This window comes from Oncorhynchus mykiss, chromosome 6 (assembly GCF_057628025.1).
Source record: "Oncorhynchus mykiss isolate SJ-2025 chromosome 6, ASM5762802v1, whole genome shotgun sequence".
Classification (NCBI taxonomy): domain Eukaryota; kingdom Metazoa; phylum Chordata; class Actinopteri; order Salmoniformes; family Salmonidae; genus Oncorhynchus; species Oncorhynchus mykiss.
In genome coordinates, this window is record NC_143027.1 from 7,455,001 (window position 1) to 7,474,032 (window position 19,032).

General features: G+C 45.5%; 1 protein-coding gene across 1 annotated transcript in view; it reads left to right on the plus strand.

The window, feature by feature from the left end:
- The window catches only part of LOC110525085 (protein unc-13 homolog B), a 70,720-nt gene extending 52,166 nt beyond the window's left edge, over positions 1-18,554 (plus strand). The window contains exons 23-32 of the mRNA XM_090236930.1: positions 9,581-9,669; positions 10,511-10,648; positions 10,953-11,076; positions 13,250-13,294; positions 13,816-13,887; positions 14,257-14,404; positions 14,822-14,878; positions 14,998-15,090; positions 17,426-17,585; positions 17,835-18,554. Of these exons, the coding sequence (XP_090093056.1) occupies positions 9,581-9,669; positions 10,511-10,648; positions 10,953-11,076; positions 13,250-13,294; positions 13,816-13,887; positions 14,257-14,404; positions 14,822-14,878; positions 14,998-15,090; positions 17,426-17,585; positions 17,835-18,117 (1,209 nt within the window). The 3' untranslated portion in view covers positions 18,118-18,554. The remainder of the gene's footprint in view (positions 1-9,580; positions 9,670-10,510; positions 10,649-10,952; positions 11,077-13,249; positions 13,295-13,815; positions 13,888-14,256; positions 14,405-14,821; positions 14,879-14,997; positions 15,091-17,425; positions 17,586-17,834) is intronic.
- Positions 18,555-19,032: the final 478 nt, after the last annotated feature.

Here is a 19,032-nt window from a genome sequence, read left to right on the forward strand (position 1 = left end):
CTGTATGCAGTGTGTGCAAATGAAGAAAGGAGGTAAGGCAATAAGTAGGCCAATAGTGGTGAAGTAATTACTATTTAGCAAATTTACACTGGAGTGCTATGTGCAGATGAGGATGTGCAAGTAGAAATATGTGTGTGCAAAAGAGCAGAAAAACAAAAACAAATTTGGGGATGAGGTAGTTGGTTGGATGGGCTATTTACAGATGGGCTGTGTACAGCTGCAGCGATCGGTAAGCTGCTCTGACAGCTGACGCTTAGGGTTAGTGAGGGAGTTATAAGTCTCCAGCCTCAGTGATTTTTGAAATTCGTTCCAGTCACTGGCAGCAGAGAACTGGAAGGAAAGGCAGCCAAAGGAGGTGTTGGCTTTGGTGGATGACCAGTGAAATATACCTGCTGGAGCGCAAATGTTTCTATGGTGACCAGTGAGCTGAGATAAAGTGGAGCTATACCTAGCAAAGATCTATAAATGACCTGGAGCCAGTGGGTTTGACGACGAATACGTAGCGAGGGTCAGCCAACAAGAGCATACAGGTCACAGTGTGGGTAGTATATGGGGCTTTGGTGACAAAACGGATGGCACTGTGATAGACTGCATCCAGTTTGCTTAGTAGAGTGCTGGAGGCTATTTTGTAAATTACATCACTAAAGTCAAGGATCAGTAGGATAGTCAGTTTTACAAGGGTAAGTTTGGCAGTGTGAGTGAAGGATGCTTTGTTGCGAAATAGGAAGCCAATTCTAGATTTAACTTTGGATTGGAGATGTTTAATGTGAGTCTGGAAGGAGAGTTTACAGTCTAGCCAGACACCTAGGTATTTATAGTTGTCCACATATTCTAAGTCAGAACCGTCCAGAGTAGTGATGATAGTGGGGAGAAATTAGTCATTAGAGAAACCAAGGCTGTTGAGTCTGCCGATAAGAATACAGTGATTGACGGAGTTGAAAGTCTTGGTCAGGTCGATGAAGACGACTGTACAGTACTGTCTTTTATTGATTATGATATCGGTTATGATATCGTTTAGGACCTTGAGCGTGGCTGAGGTGCACCCGTGGCCAGCTCGGAAACCAGATTGCATAGCAGAGAAGGTACGGTGGGATTCGAAATGGTCGGTGATCTGTTTGTTCACTTGGCTTTCTAAGACTTTAGAAAGGCAGGGCAGGATGGATATAGGTCTGTAACAGTTTGGGTCTAGAGTGTCTCCCTCTTTGAACAGGGGGATGACTTCGGCCGCTTGCCAATCTTTAGGAATCTCAGACGATACGATAGAGGGGTTGAACAGACTAGTAATAGGGGTTGCAACAATGGCGGCAGATAATTTTAGGAAGAGAGGGTCTAGATTGTCTAGCCCGGCTGATTTGTAGGGATCTTGATTTTGCAACTCTTTCAGAACATCAGCTGTCTAGATTTGGGTGAAGGAGAAGCGGGGGGGGGGGGGGGGGCTTGGGACAGTTGCTGCGGAGGTTGCAGAGCTGTTGGCCGGGGTTGGGGTAGCCAGGTGGAAAGCATGGCCAGACGTAGAGAAATGCTTATTGAAATTATCGTGGATTTATCAGTGGTGACAGTGTTTCCTAGTCTCAGTGCAGTGAGCAGCTGTTAGGAGGGTACTCGTATTCTCCATGGACTTCACCATGTCCCAAAACCTTTTGGAATTAGTGCTGCAGGATGCAAATTTCTGTTTGAAAAAGCTAGCCTTTGCTTTCCTAACTGACTGTGTGTATTGGAAGGTTTCTGACACATTGTGTAATCCATGCCCCGAAGAATTCAGTCTGTTCTTGGGTCTGACCCGGTACCTAATAAACTGTCCACTGAGTATATATGTATATAATGTGAGCAACCTGCTATATAACCATACATGTCATGGGGGTGGTTTTAATCTCTTCATTTTGCCCTCTCTTTTATTCTCTCCATCCCGTCCTCAGTCTGCTGGTTCAGAAGTGAGGGGGGTTCTGGGTAAAGATGTGTCACGTTCTGACCTTTATTTCCTTTGTTTTGTCATTATTTAGTATGGTCAGGGTGTGAGTTGGGGTGGGCAGTCTATGTTTGTTTTTCTATGATTTGGGTATTTCTATGTTTCGGCCTAGTATGGTTCTCAATCAGAGGCAGGTGTCATTAGTTGTCTCTGATTGAGAATCATACTTAGGTAGCCTGGGTTTCACTGTGTGTTTGTGGGTGATTGTTCCTGTCTCTGTGTTTGCACCAGATAGGGCTGTTTCGGTTTTTCACATTTCTTGTTTTGTTAGTCTATTCATGTTAGTTCCTTTATTAAAGAACCATGAATAATCACCACGCTGCGTTTTGGTCCGCCTCTCCTTCAACTCAAGAAAACCGTTACAAGATGGCTATGTGTATACCTGTTCCTTTAAAATCCTTCTGCATTCATGTAACCACCCAAACTCCAGCCCTCCCCCCTATACACACACACACACACACACACACACACACACACACACACACACACACACACACACACACACACACACACACACACACACACACACACACACACACAGACACAAACTTCTGTCTCCCCTACAGTTAGTGCCGTTAGTGGCAGCAATCAAATGTCCTTATCTAACTGCTCTCGCAGAGCTCACAGAGTTCCAAAAAGCCACTTTAGACATTTACAACAGCTCCTCAGTGTAATGTCTTCCCTCCTTCCTCTACAGTCAGATGTTAATAGACTAGCGACTAGCAGGGAGCCTGCAGATAATTAAATGTGAGCGCGTGTCAAAATGTTGGATCTGTCTTTCCACAGAGGGGAGGGCTGGTGGAATGGGTTAATCTTATCTCCACACTGGGTGATGACTAACATCTGAAGACATTAGACTTTATTCAGATCAGAGAAAATGAAAAGGAAGAGTGTCGATAAATAGTAGATATTAGCATTGGAGATAACGGTGAGGGATAGCTGGATGCTAGTTGGATATTAGTAGATGTTAGCAGAAGTATACAGAATGGTGTCGTCTGCATAGAGGTGGATCAGGGAATCGCCCGCAGCAAGAGCAACATCATTGATATATACATAGAAAATAGTCGGCCCGAGAATTGAACCCTGTGGTACCCCCATAGAGACTGCCAGAGGACCGGACAACTGAACTCTGTCTGCAAAGTAGTTGGTGAACCAGGCAAGGCAGTCATTAGAAAAACTGAGGCTACTGAGTCTGCCGATAAGAATATGCACAGACCTTACCTCTAGGGAGCGAGGAAGTGAATGAGTGTACTCGACTAAATACAGAAATGCGTCCCAAATGGCACCCTATTCCCTAAATAGTGCACTACTTTTGACCAGGGCCCTATGTGCCTATGCACTACCTAGGGGATAGGGTCCCATTTAGGAGGTTTCCAGGAAGATTATAATTAGCTCGAGTGCCATAGGCTACTGCTGTTCTATAACTGTTGAGTGATTGCCCAGTGACTCAGCAATTTCCCATTCAGGAAACGGTTCAGTTCTGGCTCGCTGAATTGTTCTCATTTGAGCCGTGACAGAAAGAGACAGACGTTATTTAATCCCTAAATCAGCCTGTTTTCTCAGTTAATTAAGACATGAGACACAGGTATCTGCTAATAAGATTGAGAATCCCTCTGATTGGTGGGTTTACTAAAACCTACCTAGGGCTGTTACATTGACCGTATTACCGCCACAGCCCTAATCTCACCTATATATTACATATAATGAGTCTGTTACATATTGATCCTTACCTGGTATATGTTTGATAGGTCTAGGTATATGTATGTCTCTGGTGGCCTGATATGGTTCCCAATCAGAGGCAGCTGTTTATTGTTGTCTCTGATTGGGGATCATATTTAGGTTGCCATTTTCCCTTTTGTGTTTGTGGGTTCTTGTCTATGTTGTAGATGCCTGTTAGCACTCATGTGTATAGCTTCACGTTTCGTTCGGTTGTTTGTTATTTTTGTTAGTTTGTTTCAGTGTTCATTCGTTTAATAAATTAGAATGTACGCTTACCACGCTGCGCCTTGGTCTCCATTCTACACCACCCCTATACAATACAGTATTCTGTCCCCCTATACAATACAATATTCTACACCCCAATACAATACAATATTCTACACCCCCCCCAATACAATACAGTATTCTACCCCCCTATACAATACAGTATTCTACACCCCAATACATACAGTATTCTACACCCCCCCCCATACAATACAGTATTCTACACCCCCCCCCCCAATACAATACAGTATTCTACCCCCCCAATACAATACAGTATCTACACCCCCCCAATACAATACAGTATTCTACACCCCCCAATACAATACAGTATTACACCCCCCAATACAATACAGTATTCTACACCCCCCCCCCAATACAATACAGTATTCCACCCCCCAATACAATACAATATTCTACACCCCCCCCAATACAATACAATATTCTACACCCCCCCAATACAATACATTATTCTACACCCCCCAAAAACAATACAGTATCTACCCCCCAATACAATACAGTATTCTACCCCCCAATACAGTACAATATTCTACACCCCCCAAAAACAATACAGTATTATACACCCCCCAATACATTACAGTATTCTACCCCCCAATACAATACAGTATTATACACCCCCCAATACAATACAGTATCTACCCCCCAATACAATACAGTATATACACCCCCCAATACAATACAGTATTCTACACCCCCCCCCCCCCCAATACAATACAGTATTCCACCCCCCAAAACAATACAGTATTATACACCCCCCAATACAATACAGTATTCTACACCCCCCCCCAATACAATACAATATTCTACCCCCAATACAATACAGTATTATACACCCCCAATACAATACAGTATTCTACACCCCCCCCCCCCAATACAATACAGTATTCCACCCCCCAATACAATACAATATTCTACACCCCCCCCAATACAATACAATATTCTACACCCCCCAATACAATACATTATTCTACACCCCCCAAAAACAATACAGTATTCTACCCCCAATACAATACAGTATTCTACCCCCCAATACAATACAGTATTCTACCCCCCAATACAATACAATAATCTACACCCTCCCAATACAATACAATATTCTACACCCCCCCCAATACAATACAATATTCTACACCCCCCCAATACAATACATTATTCTACACCCCCCCAATACAATACAGTATTCTACCCCCCAATACAATACAGTATTCTACCCCCCAATACAATACAGTATTATACCCCCAATACAGTACAATATTCTATACCCCCCAATACAATACAATATTCTACACCCCCCCCAATGCAATACAGTATTTTACACCCCCCCAGTACAATACATTATTCTACACCCCCCAAAAACAATACAGTATTCTACCCCCCAATACAATACAGTATTCTACCCCCCAATACAGTACAATATTCTATACCCCCCCAATACAATACAATATTCTACACCCCCCCCAATACAATACAGTATTTTACACCCCCCCCCAATACAGTACAATATTCTACACCCCCCAAAAACAATACAGTATTCTACCCCCCAATACAATACAGTATTCTACCCCCCAATACAGTACAATATTCTATACCCCCCCAATACAATACAATATTCTACACCCCCCCCAATACAATACAGTATTTTACACCCCCCCAGTACAATACATATATTCTACACCCCCCAAAAACAATACAGTATTCTACCCCCATTACAATACAGTATTCTACCCCCCAATACAGTACAATATTCTATACCCCCCCAATACAATACAATATTCTACACCCCCCCAATACAATACAGTATTCTACACCCCCCAAAAACAATACAGTATTCTACCCCCCAATACAATACAGTATTCTACCCCCCAATACAGTACAATATCTATACCCCCCCAATGCAATACAGTATTCTACACCCCCAATACAAAACAGTATTCTACACCCCCCCCCCCCCCCCCAATACAATACAGTATTCTACACCCCCCCAATACAATACAGTATTCTACACCCCCCCAGTACAATACATTATTCTACACCCCCCAAAAACAATACAGTATTCTACCCCCCAATACAATACAGTATTCTACCCCCCAATACAATACAGTATTCTACCCCCCAATACAATACAGTATTCTACCCCCCAATACAATACAGTATTCTACACCCCCCCCAATACAATACAGTATTCTACCCCCCCAATACAATACAGTATTCTACACCCCCCCCCCCCAATACAATACAGTATTCTACACCCCCCCCCCAATACAATACAGTATTCTACCCCCCAATACAATACAGTATTATACACCCCCCCCAATACAATACAGTATTCTACACCCCCCCCCCAATACAATACAGTATTCTACCCCCCCAATACAATACAGTATTCTACACCCCCCCCCCAATACAATACAGTATTCTACACCCCCCCCAATACAATACAGTATTCTACACCCCCCCCCAATACAATACAGTATTCTACCCCCCAATACAATACAGTATTCTACCCCCCAATACAATACAGTATTCTACACTTCCCCATCACAATACAGTATCCCCCCCAATACAATACCCCACTCCCCCCAATACCATACTGTACCCCCCCCCCCCCCCCCCCCATAAAATAAGCTGTGGTAGAGACCAGTGGTGTAAAGTACTTAAGTAGTACTTTCAAGTATTTCTACTTAAGTAGTTTTTGGGGGTATCTGTACTTTACTATTCATATTTGAACAACTTTTACTTTTACTTCACTACATTCCTAAAGAAAGTAATGTACTTTTTACGACATACATTTCCCCTGACCACCCAAAAGTACTTGTTACATTTTGAATGCTTAGCAGGACAGAAAATGGTCCAATTCACACACTTATCAAGAGAACATTCCGGGTCATCCCTACTACCTGATCTGGCGGACTCACTAAAGACGTGCTTCATTTGTAAATTATGTCTGAGTGTTGGAGTGTACCCCTGGCTATCTGTAAGTGATGTCTGAGTGTTGGAGTGTACCCCTGGCTATCTGTAAGTGATGTCTGAGTGTTGGAGTGTACCCCTGGCTATCTGTAAATTATGTCTGAGTGTTGGAGAGTACCCCTGGCTATCTGTAAGTGATGTCTGAGTGTTGGAGTGTACCCCTGGCTATCTGTAAATTATGTCTGAGTGTTGGAGAGTACCCCTGGCTATCTGTAAGTGATGTCTGAGTGTTGGAGTGTACCCCTCGCTATCTGTAAGTGATGTCTGAGTGTTGGAGTGTACCCCTGGCTATCTGTAAGTGATGTCTGAGTGTTGGAGTGTACCCCTGGCTATCTGTAAGTGATGTCTGAGTGTTGGAGTGTACCCCTGGCTATCTGTAAGTTATGTCTGAGTGTTGGAGAGTACCCCTGGCTATCTGTAAATTATGTCTGAGTGTTGGAGAGTACCCCTGGCTATCTGTAAGTGATGTCTGAGTGTTGGAGTGTACCCCTGGCTATCTGTAAATTATGTCTGAGTGTTGGAGAGTACCCCTGGCTATCTGTAAGTGATGTCTGAGTGTTGGAGTGTACCCCTGGCTATCTGTAAGTGATGTCTGAGTGTTGGAGTGTACCCCTGGCTATCTGTAAGTGATGTCTGAGTGTTGGAGAGTACCCCTGGCTATCTGTAAGTGATGTCTGAGTGTTGGAGAGTACCCATGGCTATCTGTAAGTGATGTCTGAGTGTTGGAGTGTACCCCTGGCTATCTGTAAGTGATGTCTGAGTGTTGGAGTGTACCCCTGGCTATCTGTAAGTGATGTCTGAGTGTTGGAGAGTACCCCTGGCTATCTGTAAGTGATGTCTGAGTGTTGGAGTGTACCCCTGGCTATCTGTACATTTAAAAAGTAAGAAAATGGCGCCGTCTGGTTTTCTTAACATAAAGAATTTGAAATGATTTATAACTTTACTTTTACTTTTGATACTTAAGTGTATTTTAGCAATTACATTTGACTTTTGTCATTAATTTACAACATTTTAAAAGCAATTACTTTTAGACTTTTACTCAAGTAGTATTTACTGGGTGACTGTCACTTTTACTTGAGTCATTTTCTATTAAGGTATCTTTACTTTTACTCAGGTATGACTATTGGGTACTTTTTTCCACCACTGTTAGAGACCAGGTCAGACAGGTTGTCTAACAGCTTTGTTGTGCAGAAACACACCTACAGTGAGGAGAAGTATTTGATACACTGCCGATTTTGCAGGTTTTCCTACTTACAAAGCATGTAGAGGTCTGTAATATTTACCATAGGTACACTTCAACTGTGAGAGACGGAATCTAAAACAAAAATACAGAAAATCACATTGTATTATTTTTAAGCAATTAATTTGCACCTTGGGTATGAACCAGAAGCCTTTTCAATTGGACCTTTTGGATTAGAATGTTTTCTCTGCCCTTCCTGTGATTCTAACTGCTGCCATGACAACCACAGAGGGAAAAATGTCTGGAATGTCTAGAGTGAAGTTGGCTAGTTAAGATCCCTTCTCTTACAGTACTCTCTAATAACAGGTCACCCACTGGTATGTGCTGTGTACTACTCTACATTCTGTTAGCAGCAGGGTCTTTCCACTCTCTATTTAGACAGATCAGAAATGACAAGAGGTAGAGAGGGGGAGAATGTCTGAAGGGTCCACTCTGGGATTGAACCCTGGTCTCCAGTGGTGAGTCACATGAATATCTTGAGAGCAGCCACTGCTCTTCCCCCGAGGGTCAGAGTCCATTCTAAACCGGGTCAATTGGAGGGCTGGACCAGTGAATGGATGAGGTTTGAGGTCAGTTGAGATGAAAGGCAGTCGATTCAGGAAGTACCCTGAAAATACAATTCAATAACAGAAAAAAATAAGGCATTTATTTTCAATGACTGAAAATGGAGAAGCTATTTATTTCAAAAGTGTTCGAATTGAGCCCAACCCTAAAAATGAATGCGAAGCCAGGAGTTATTGTGGACAGTAGGTCTGAGGATGTTTTCCAGCCTACGAAGTTCCATCAGTGTGCTGTACCAGCTTACATTAGAGTAAAGTGGAGAGCTGATGAACGACTACACTCAGGATCAAGACTAATACAGGACACAAGGGGCATCCTGCTGTAAGAAGGAAATAAACAGTTGAAGTGTGCAGAGAGGGTATCATTTAGAGTTGTGTTGAGTCATCTAAGTGGGAAGGATATTTTTGTGGAATTGTATGGTGTCACTGATAGAATAGGTCACCGCTAATGAAAGTCATTTACAATGGCAGGTAAGTGGAGCGTTTACATATTATCGGCTGAGTCACTGCACAGGTACAAGATGTGAGTCGAGCCCTAACTACACAGGAAATACATGACTAACCTGTCATTATGTATGTCGCTTACTCTCTCTCTCTCTCTCTCTCTATCTCTCTGTATCTCTCTCTCTCTCTCTCTCTCTCTCTCTCTCTGTATCTCTCTCTCTCTGTCTCTTTCTCTCTCTCATACTCTCTCCGAATCTCTCTCTCTCTCTCTCTCTCTGTCTCTCTCTCTGTCTCTCTCTTTCTGTCTCTCTCTCCCTCTGTCTCTCCTCTCTCTTTCTACCATCTTTTTCTCTTTCTCTCTCTTTCCCTCTTTCTCCCCTCTCTATGTCGCTCTCTCTCAAGCTGGACTCCGAGACAGCGGACATCTTGAATGACCTGCAGGTCAAACTGACCACTGTCCTGGACAACCTGAGCTCCATGTTTGGCAAGAGGTGAGCAAATCAGAAACACCCACAACCCCCCTTCTGCACTCTCATCCACCCTGTCCAATCAATCCTGTCCCATCCACACAGGTACCTGAGGGTCAGTAGTAGATCCTATCCTAAATGGACCCTTAGAATCTACTCCACATGCCCTTGTGGAGATCTGAGAGAATTCGACAGGTGTCATCGGTTTGGTAATAGATTAAGATTGCCCTCTGATAGGTCAGGTGGACTGGGGACACATTGCCCTCTGATAGGTCAGGTGGACTGGGGACACATTGCCCTCTGATAAGTAAGGTGGACTGGGGACACATTGCCCTCTGATAGGTCAGGTGGACTGGGGACACATTGCCCTCTGATAGGTCAGGTGGACTGGGGACACATTGCCCTCTGATAGGTCAGGTGGACTGGGGACACATTGCCCTCTGATAGGTCAGGTGGACTGGGGACACATTGCCCTCTGATAGGTCAGGTGGACTGGGGACACATTGCCCTCTGATAGGTCAGGTGGACTGGGGACACACTGCCCTCTGATAGGTCAGGTGGACTGGGGACACATTGCCCTCTGATAAGTAAGGTGGACTGGGGACACATTGCCCTCTGATAGGTCAGGTGGACTGGGGACACATTGCCCTCTGATAGGTCAGGTGGTAGTTTCACTGTGTTGCTTTTAAAGTGTATCTGTCAAATCCCCTGAGTCAGTAGTTCTGACTGGCTGTCAACTGTAACCTCCTGTTGTAGCTTCCAGCCCCGTCTGACTGCCTGCGTGCGTCAGATGGCTGTAGCAGCGTATCTGTAGTAGCGTTGTGGTATTGTAGTTCTGTATCTGACTGAGAGTCCTTCTCTATAGCTTCCAGGCCCGTCTGACTGCCTGCATGCATCAGATGGCTGAGATCGTGTACCAGATCACGGGTCATCCTAACCGCCAGACGGCCGAGGCCGACGCTGACAACATGCTGAGGCCTCTCATGGACTTCCTGGATGTAAAGTGAGTGAGGCTAACACAAATGGTCGGACGCCGTTCTGGTGCGGAGATGGGCTTGTAGTGTACATTCATACAGATGCCATTTTGGGCAGCAAAAAAAATGTGCCGTTTCCTAGGCAATGCTATTTTGGATGGTAGACTTGTGTGTGTGAAAGTTTCACACTGAGACCATGTTGGATATAGTAGTAGCTTGTGACAGAGCTAGCTTGCACAGAAGGGAGTTGGTTCTGGGCTCTGATATTGTCTGGGGAAAGAGGTTACAGTGGGGCTCAGTGTTTCTGTGTCTCTCTTCTCCCTGTAACCCCAGTTTGAGTCTGTTTGCTGACACCTGTGAGAAGACGGTTCTGAAGAGAATACTGAAGGATCTGTGGAAGATCGTTCTCAGCAGCTTGGAGAAGACCATCATCTTACCTCAGAGCGACAATGGTTTCGTAAGTCTATCTGCCCTCCTCACAAATCTGTATATACCAACATTCTACCAGCACCACCCTCTAGACCCCCTGTCTCCATCAGACAGTCTACCAGCACCACCCTCTAGACCTCCTGTCTCCATCAGACAGTCTACCAGCACCACCCTCTAGACCTCCTGTCTCCATCAGACAGTCTACCAGCACCACCCTCTAGACCTCCATCAGACAGTCTACCACCACCACCCTCTAGACCTCCTGTCTCCACCAGACAGTCTACCAGCACCACCACCCTCTAGACCTCCTGTCTCCATCAGACAGTCTACCAGCACCACCACCCTCAAGACCTCCTGTCTCCATCAGACAGTCTACAAGCACCACCCTCTAGACCCCCTGTCTCCATCAGACAGTCTACCAGCACCACCCTCTAGACCCCCTGTCTCCATCAGACAGTCTACCAGCACCACCCTCTAGACCTCCTGTCTCCATCAGACAGTCTACCAGCACCACCCTCTAGACCTCCTGTCTCCATCAGACAGTCTACCCGCACCACCCTCTAGACCTCCTGTCTCCACCAGACAGTCTACCAGCACCACCACCCTCTAGACCTCCTGTCTCCATCAGACAGTCTACCAGCACCACCCTCTAGACCTCCTGTCTCCATCAGACAGTCCACCAGCACCACCCTCTAGACCTCCATCAGACAGTCTACCAGCACCACCCTCTAGACCTCCATCAGACAGTCTACCAGCACCACCCTCTAGACCTCCTGTCTCCACCAGACAGTCTACCAGCACCACCACCCTCTAGACCTCCTGTCTCCATCAGACAGTCTACCAGCACCACCACCCTCAAGACCTCCTGTCTCCATCAGACAGTCTACAAGCACCACCCTCTAGACCCCCTGTCTCCATCAGACAGTCTACCAGCACCACCCTCTAGACCTCCTGTCTCCATCAGACAGTCTACCAGCACCACCCTCTACACCCCCTGTCTCCATCAGACAATCTACCAGCACCACCCTCTAGACCTCCTGTCTCCATCAGACAATCTACCAGCACCACCCTCTAGACCTCCTGTCTCCATCAGACAGTCTACCAGCACCACCCTCTAGACCTCCTGTCTCCATCAGACAGTCTACCAGCACCACCACCGTCTAGACCTCCTGTCTCCATCAGACAGTCTACCAGCACCACTACCCTCTAGACCTCCTGTCTCCATCAAACAGTCTACCAGCACCACCACCCTCTAGACCTCCTGTCTCCATCAGACAGTCTACCAGCACCACCACCCCCTAGACCTCCATCAGACAGTCTACTAGCACCACTACCCTCTAGACCTCCATCAGACAGTCTACCAGCACCACCCGCTAGACCTCCTGTCTACATCAGACAGTCTACCAGCACCAGCCTCTAGACCTCCTGTCTCCATCAGACAGTCTACCAGCACCAGCACCCTCTAGACCTCTTGTCTCCATCAGACAGTCTACCAGCACCACAACCCTCTAGACCTCCATCAGACAGTCTACCAGCACCACCCTCTAGACCTCCTGTCTCCATCAGACAGTCTACCAGCACCATCCTCTACACCCCCTGTCTCCATCAGACAGTCTACCAGCACCACCCTCTAGACCTCCTGTCTCCATCAGACAGTCTACCAGCACCAGCACCCTCTAGACCCCTGTCTCCATCAAACAGTCTACCTGCATCACCACCCTCTAGACCTCCTGTCTCCATCAGACAGTCTACCAGCACCACCACCCTCTAGACCTCCTGTCTCCATCAAACAGTCTACCAGCACCACCACTCTCTAGACCTCCTGTCTCCACCAGACAGTCTACCAGCACCACCCTCTAGACCTCCATCAGACAGTCTACTAGCACCACCCTCTAGACCTCCATCAGACAGTCTACCAGCACCACCCTGTAGACCTCCATCAGACAGTCTACCAGCACCACCACCCTCTAGACCTCCTGTCTCCATCAGACAGTCTACCAGCACCACCCTGTAGAACGTCAAGGTGTTTTATTGGACATATTAAAGAAACATATGCCACTAAGTTTCCACTGTTCTCCTTACCCCAGTCCCTCACCCTCCTCTGACCATTGAGGACATGCCTGATGATGTTTCTTATGTCTCCAGGGAGCTCAGATTCTGACCATTGAGGACATGCCTGATGATGTTTCTTGTGTCTCCAGGGAGCTCAGATTCTGACCGTTGCCAAGGGGCTGTCTAACCTGAAGGTACTTTACCACTTTATCTCCTTCCTCTATGTTTATACTGTAGATATACACCTTCTGTTTAGAACCAAGCGATTCGTTTGAATTTCTGTACACGGGACCTTAACACATCGCCAGTGAGTGATGACCACGAAACGTAGCAGACGAGTGGCTGTAGTTATGATCAACAAGGACATTATCCTTCTGACTTAATCCAGATCTATTTTGTTTGATCTTTTGTCTCGTTGCCTTGGTAATCAAACCTCTGATGACATCATCGACGTTGTCGACGATAATCAATCTAAGTGTTTGTTAACTGAAGTTATATTAGGTCACATTCACGTCAACAAGATCCTTTCTGGTGCGAAACGACACACACACATACAACCTTTCATGATGCGGCCGGAAATAGTTCTACGAGTTGAGCTGCTCTCCTGTGCCAGGATATCCTTAGTTGATTTTTGTATTGTTATTACACAGTGGGCGTGCCAGTTATTATGCCAGTGGGCGTGGCTAATGACTGTCTGTTACTCTGGTTGCCATAGGCAGGGGGCGAGGCCAAAAGCCTTACACCCAAACAGTGTGTCATAATGGAGGCGGCGCTGGAAACTATTAAGGTGAAAACACACACACACACGCACATCACACACACACACGCACATCACACACACACACACACACATCACACACACACACATCACACATCACACATACACACACACACATCACACATCACACACATCACACATCACACACATACGCACATCACACACACACATCACACATATCCTCAAACAAGCTTACACAAACATATATTTGTGAACATGCACTAACATGTTCTCTCTCTCTCTCTCTTTCTCTCTCTCTCTTTCTCTCTCTCTCTTTCTCTCTCTCTTTCTCTCTCTCTGTCTCTCTCTCTCTCTCTCTCTCTCTGCCTCTCTCTCTCTCTGTCTCTCTCTCTCTCTGTCTCTCTCTCTCTCTCGCAGCAATACTTCCATGCGGGGGGTAACGGTCTGAAGAAGACCTATGTGGAGAAGAGTCCTGAGCTGTCTAAGCTGAAATACACTCTGTCCCTCTACTCTCAGAGCACTGATGCACTGATTAAGACCTTCGTCACCACACAGCACACACAGGGTGAGGCACTCTCACTCACACACGAACACACACAGTTTGACTGATGACAACCTTCTGTATTGATGCACTTCCACTAACATGCCAATAGAGGTCAGCAGAGAGTTTTCACTTTTCTTGTTGTCCTGTTTTTCGCTCTCTCCGATTATCTCTCTCTTTCTCTCTTTCTCTCGCCTAATATATTTCACACTCTCTCTCTCTCTCTCTCTCTCTTTCTCTCTCTTAATATATTTGTATCTCTCTCTCTCTCTCTCTCTCTCTCTCTCTCTCTCTCTCTCTTAATATATTTGTATCTCTCTCTCTCTCTCTCTCTCTCTCTCTCTCTCTCTTTCTCTCTCTTAATATATTTGTATCTCTCTCTCTCTCTCTCTCTCTCTCTGTTTCTCTGTTTCTCTGTCTCTCTGTCTCTCTCTCTCCCAGTTCATAATGAGATTGGCATCAGGATTACTCCAAGTGAGAAGGTTTGGCCTGAAAGAGGTAAGCTACTGTAGTAAAGATTGGTGTCTCTGGTCTTTATGATGTACCACAATATGTTATATGTTTTGTTCTCAATGGAGACAACAGTTAGTAATAATGTGATGTCCGCCAACCCTCAGGTTCAGGAGCGGAGAAGTCTATTGGTGAGGCCCAGATCCAGATAGACATGGTGCCTCCAGGCAAAGACAAGATCCACAAGGTCAACATCAGAGGTGAGCCAGACATACCACTTCACCTCTCCTATCCTGTCCAAATCTGTCCGGTCCTGTCCTATCCTATCCTGTCCAAATCTGTCCGGTCCTGTCCTATCCTATCCTGTCCAAACCTGCCCTGTCCTATCCTGTGCAAATCTGTCCTATCCTGTCCTGTCCAAACCTGCCCTGTCCTATCCTGTGCAAATCTGTCCTATCCTGTCCTGTCCAAACCTGCCCTCTCCTATCCTGTGCAAATCTGTCCTATCCTGTCCAAATCTGTCCTATCCTGTCCTGTCCAAACCTGCCCTGTCCTATCCTGTGCAAATATGTCCTATCCTGTCCAAATCTGTCCTATCCTGTCCTGTCCAAATCTGTCCTATCCTGTCCTGTTCTGTCCTTTTAATCAATCCCTGAACTTTCCCCCCCCACCTTCAGTCTACTGCTCTCTTACACCCAATTCCCTTTATTTCTCATGTTATTCTCTCTCTCTCTCTCTCTTTCTCTCTCTCTCTCTCTGTCTCTCTCTCTCTCTCTCTCTCTCTCTCTCTCTCTTTCTCTCTCTCTCTCTCTGTCTCTCTCTCTCTCTCTCTCTCTCTCTGTCTCTCTCTGTCTCTCTCTCTCTCTCTCTCTCTCTCTCCCTCTCTCTCTCTCTCTCTCTCTCTCTCTCTCTCTCTCTCTCTCTCTCAATCTCTCTCTCTCTCAATTTAAAGGAGTTATTGGCATGGGAAACATATGTTTACTCTCTGTTTAGGGTCAAATAGCATTCTAGTTTGCCCTGTTTTTAAAAAAATTATTTCCAAGTAATTATCTTTGTCTCATGATTTGGTTGGGTCTAATTGTGCTGCTGTCCTGGGGCTCTGTGGGCTCTGTGGGGCCCCAGGACCAGCTAGCTTAGGGGACTCTTCTCCAGGTTAATTTCTCTGTAGGTGATGACTTTGTAATGGACGGTTTGGGAATCACTTCCTTTTTCAACGGCTCTTTTCTGGATTTTGATAATTAGCTGGTATCTGGATGTTGATAATTAGCTGGTATCTGGATGTTGATAATTAGCTGGTATCTGGATTTTGATAATTAGCTGGTATCTGGATGTTGATAATTAGCTGGTATCTGGATGTTGATAATTAGCTGGTATCTGGATTTTGATAATTAGCTGGTATCTGGATGTTGATAATTAGCTGGTATCTGGATGTTGATAATTAGCTGGTATCTGGATGTTGATAATTAGCTGGTATCTGGATTTTGATAATTAGCTGGTATCTGGATGTTGATAATTAGCTGGTATCTGGATGTTGATAATTAGATGGTATCTGGATTTTGATAATTAGCTTGTATCTGGATTTTGATAATTAGCTGGTATCTGGATGTTGATAATTAGCTGGTATCTGGATTTTGATAATTAGCTGGTATCTGGATGTTGATAATTAGCTGGTATCTGGATGTTGATAATTAGCTGGTATCTGGATTTTGATAATTAGCTGGTATCTGGATGTTGATAATTAGCTGGTATCTGGATGTTGATAATTAACTGGTATCTGGATGTTGATAATTAGCTGGTATCTGGATGTTGATAATTAGCTGGTATCTGGATGTTGATAATTAGCTGGTATCTGGATTTTGATAATTAGCTGGTATCTGGATGTTGATAATTAGCTGGTATCTGGATGTTGATAATTAGCTGGTATCTGGATTTTGATAATTAGCTGGTATCTGGATTTTCATAATTAGCTTGTTGATAATTAGCTTGTATCTGGATGTTGATAATTAGCTTGTATCTGGATGTTGATAATTAACTGGTATCTGGATGTTGATAATTAGCTGGTATCTGGATGTTGATAATTAGCTGGTATCTGGATGTTGATAATTAGCTGGTATCTGGATTTTGATAATTAGCTGGTATCTGGATGTTGATAATTAGCTGGTATCTGGATGTTGATAATTAGCTGGTATCTGGATTTTGATAATTAGCTGGTATCTGGATTTTCATAATTAGCTTGTTGATAATTAGCTTGTATCTGGATGTTGATAATTAGCTGGTATCTGGATTTTGATAATTAGCTTGTATCTGGATGTTGATAATTAGCTGGTATCTGGATTTTGATAATTAGCTGGTATCTGGATTTTGATAATTAGCTGGTATCTGGATTTTGATAATTAGCTTGTATCTGGATTTTCATAATTAGCTTGTTGATAATTAGCTTGTATCTGGATGTTGATAATTAGCTGGTATCTGGATTTTGATAATTAGCTTGTATCTGGATTTTGATAATTAGCTTGTATCTGCCTAATTCTGCTCTTCATTCTCTCGCTCTCATTCTATCCCCCCCTTCTCTTCTTCTCTCTCTCTCTGCCCCAGTGATAGCAGTGAATGATATGAAATGGCAGACATCAGGGATGTTCCGTCCCTTTGTGGAGGTCAATATGATTGGTCCACTCCTCACTGCCCAGAAGAGGAAGTTCACCACCAAGTCAAAGAACAACAGCTGGACAGCCAAGTACAATGAGACCTTCCAATTGTGAGTTCCTAACACCACCGAGTTCCCTCTCAAAATCTTTAGGTCACACTTCACATTCATTTCAAAGTTTTGTAGAGCTTCCCTCAGATTTCCTACTATTTCCTACTGAACAGCAAACAATACATTCTCAATTTTTGGATAAACCAATCTACAAAACCCATTCTACCTCTACCATCTCTCCCTCTCCCTCTCTCTCCCACCCTCCTTCTCTCTACTCCCTACCTTTCTCACCCCTCACCCCTCCAACAGTATCCTGGGTAAAGAGTCTCCAGACTGCTATGAGCTGCAGGTGACGGTGAAGGACTACTGTTTTGGCCGGGCCAACCGTGTCGTGGGCGTGGCCGTGGTCCAGCTGAGGGATGTAGCTGACAGGAAGTCATGCGTGTGCTGGTGCCCACTGGGTAGAACCATCCAGAAGGACGAGACGGGCGTGACGGTGATGCGTATCCTGTCTCAGCGGGTGGCCGACGAGGTGGCCAAGGACTTTGTCAAACTGAAGGATGAGACACGCCCTGTAGAGGAGGGGAGATGATGAGGGGATGAGGAAGGAGGAGAGAAGGACAGGGGAGAGAGGATAGGTAGAGGGGAGAAGGAGAGGAGAGGGGGAGAGATGATAGGAAGAGGAGATGGGGAGAGAGGATAGGTATAGGAAAGGAGGAGAGAGGGTGGGTAGAGGAGAGAGGAAAGGTAGAGGAGAGGGGGAGAGAGGATAGGTAGAGGGGAGATGGAGAGGAGAGGGGGAGAGATGATAGGAAGAGGAGATGGCGAGAGAGGATAGGTAGAGGAGAGAGGATAGGTAGAGGAGAGGGGGAGAGAGGATAGGTAGAGGAGAGGGCGAGAGAGGATGGGTAGAGGAGAGAGGATAGGTAGAGGAGAGGGGGAGAGAGGATGGGTAGAGGAGAGAGGATAGGTAGAGGAGAGGGGGAGAGAGGATAGGATGAAGAGAGTGGAGAGAGGATAGGTAGAGGATAGATAGAGGAGAGGGGGAGAGAGGATAGATAGAGGAGGGGGGGAGAGAGAATAGGTAGAGGAGAGGGGAGAGAGGATGGGTAGAGGAGAGAGGAAGAGAGAGGATAGATAGAGGAGAGGGGGAGAGAGGATAGATAGAGGAGAGGGGGAGAGAGGATAGAGAGAGGAAGAGGGGGAGAGAGGATGGGTAGAAGAGAGGGGGAGAGAGGATAGGTAGAGGAGAGGGGGAGAGAGGATGGATAGAGGAGAGGGGGAGAGAGGATAGATAGAGGAGAGGGGGAGAGAGGATGGTAGAGGAGAGGGGGAGAGAGGATAGATAGAGGAGAGAGAGGATTGATAGAGGAGAGGGGGAGAGAGGATAGGTAGAGGAGAGCTTCTCGAGGTGGAGTTTGAAGAGGAGACTCGCCCGGTGGAAGAGAGGGAGATGAGCATCGACATATAAGTTGCCCTTCGGCAAATGTATCATTTCCTGCTTCCT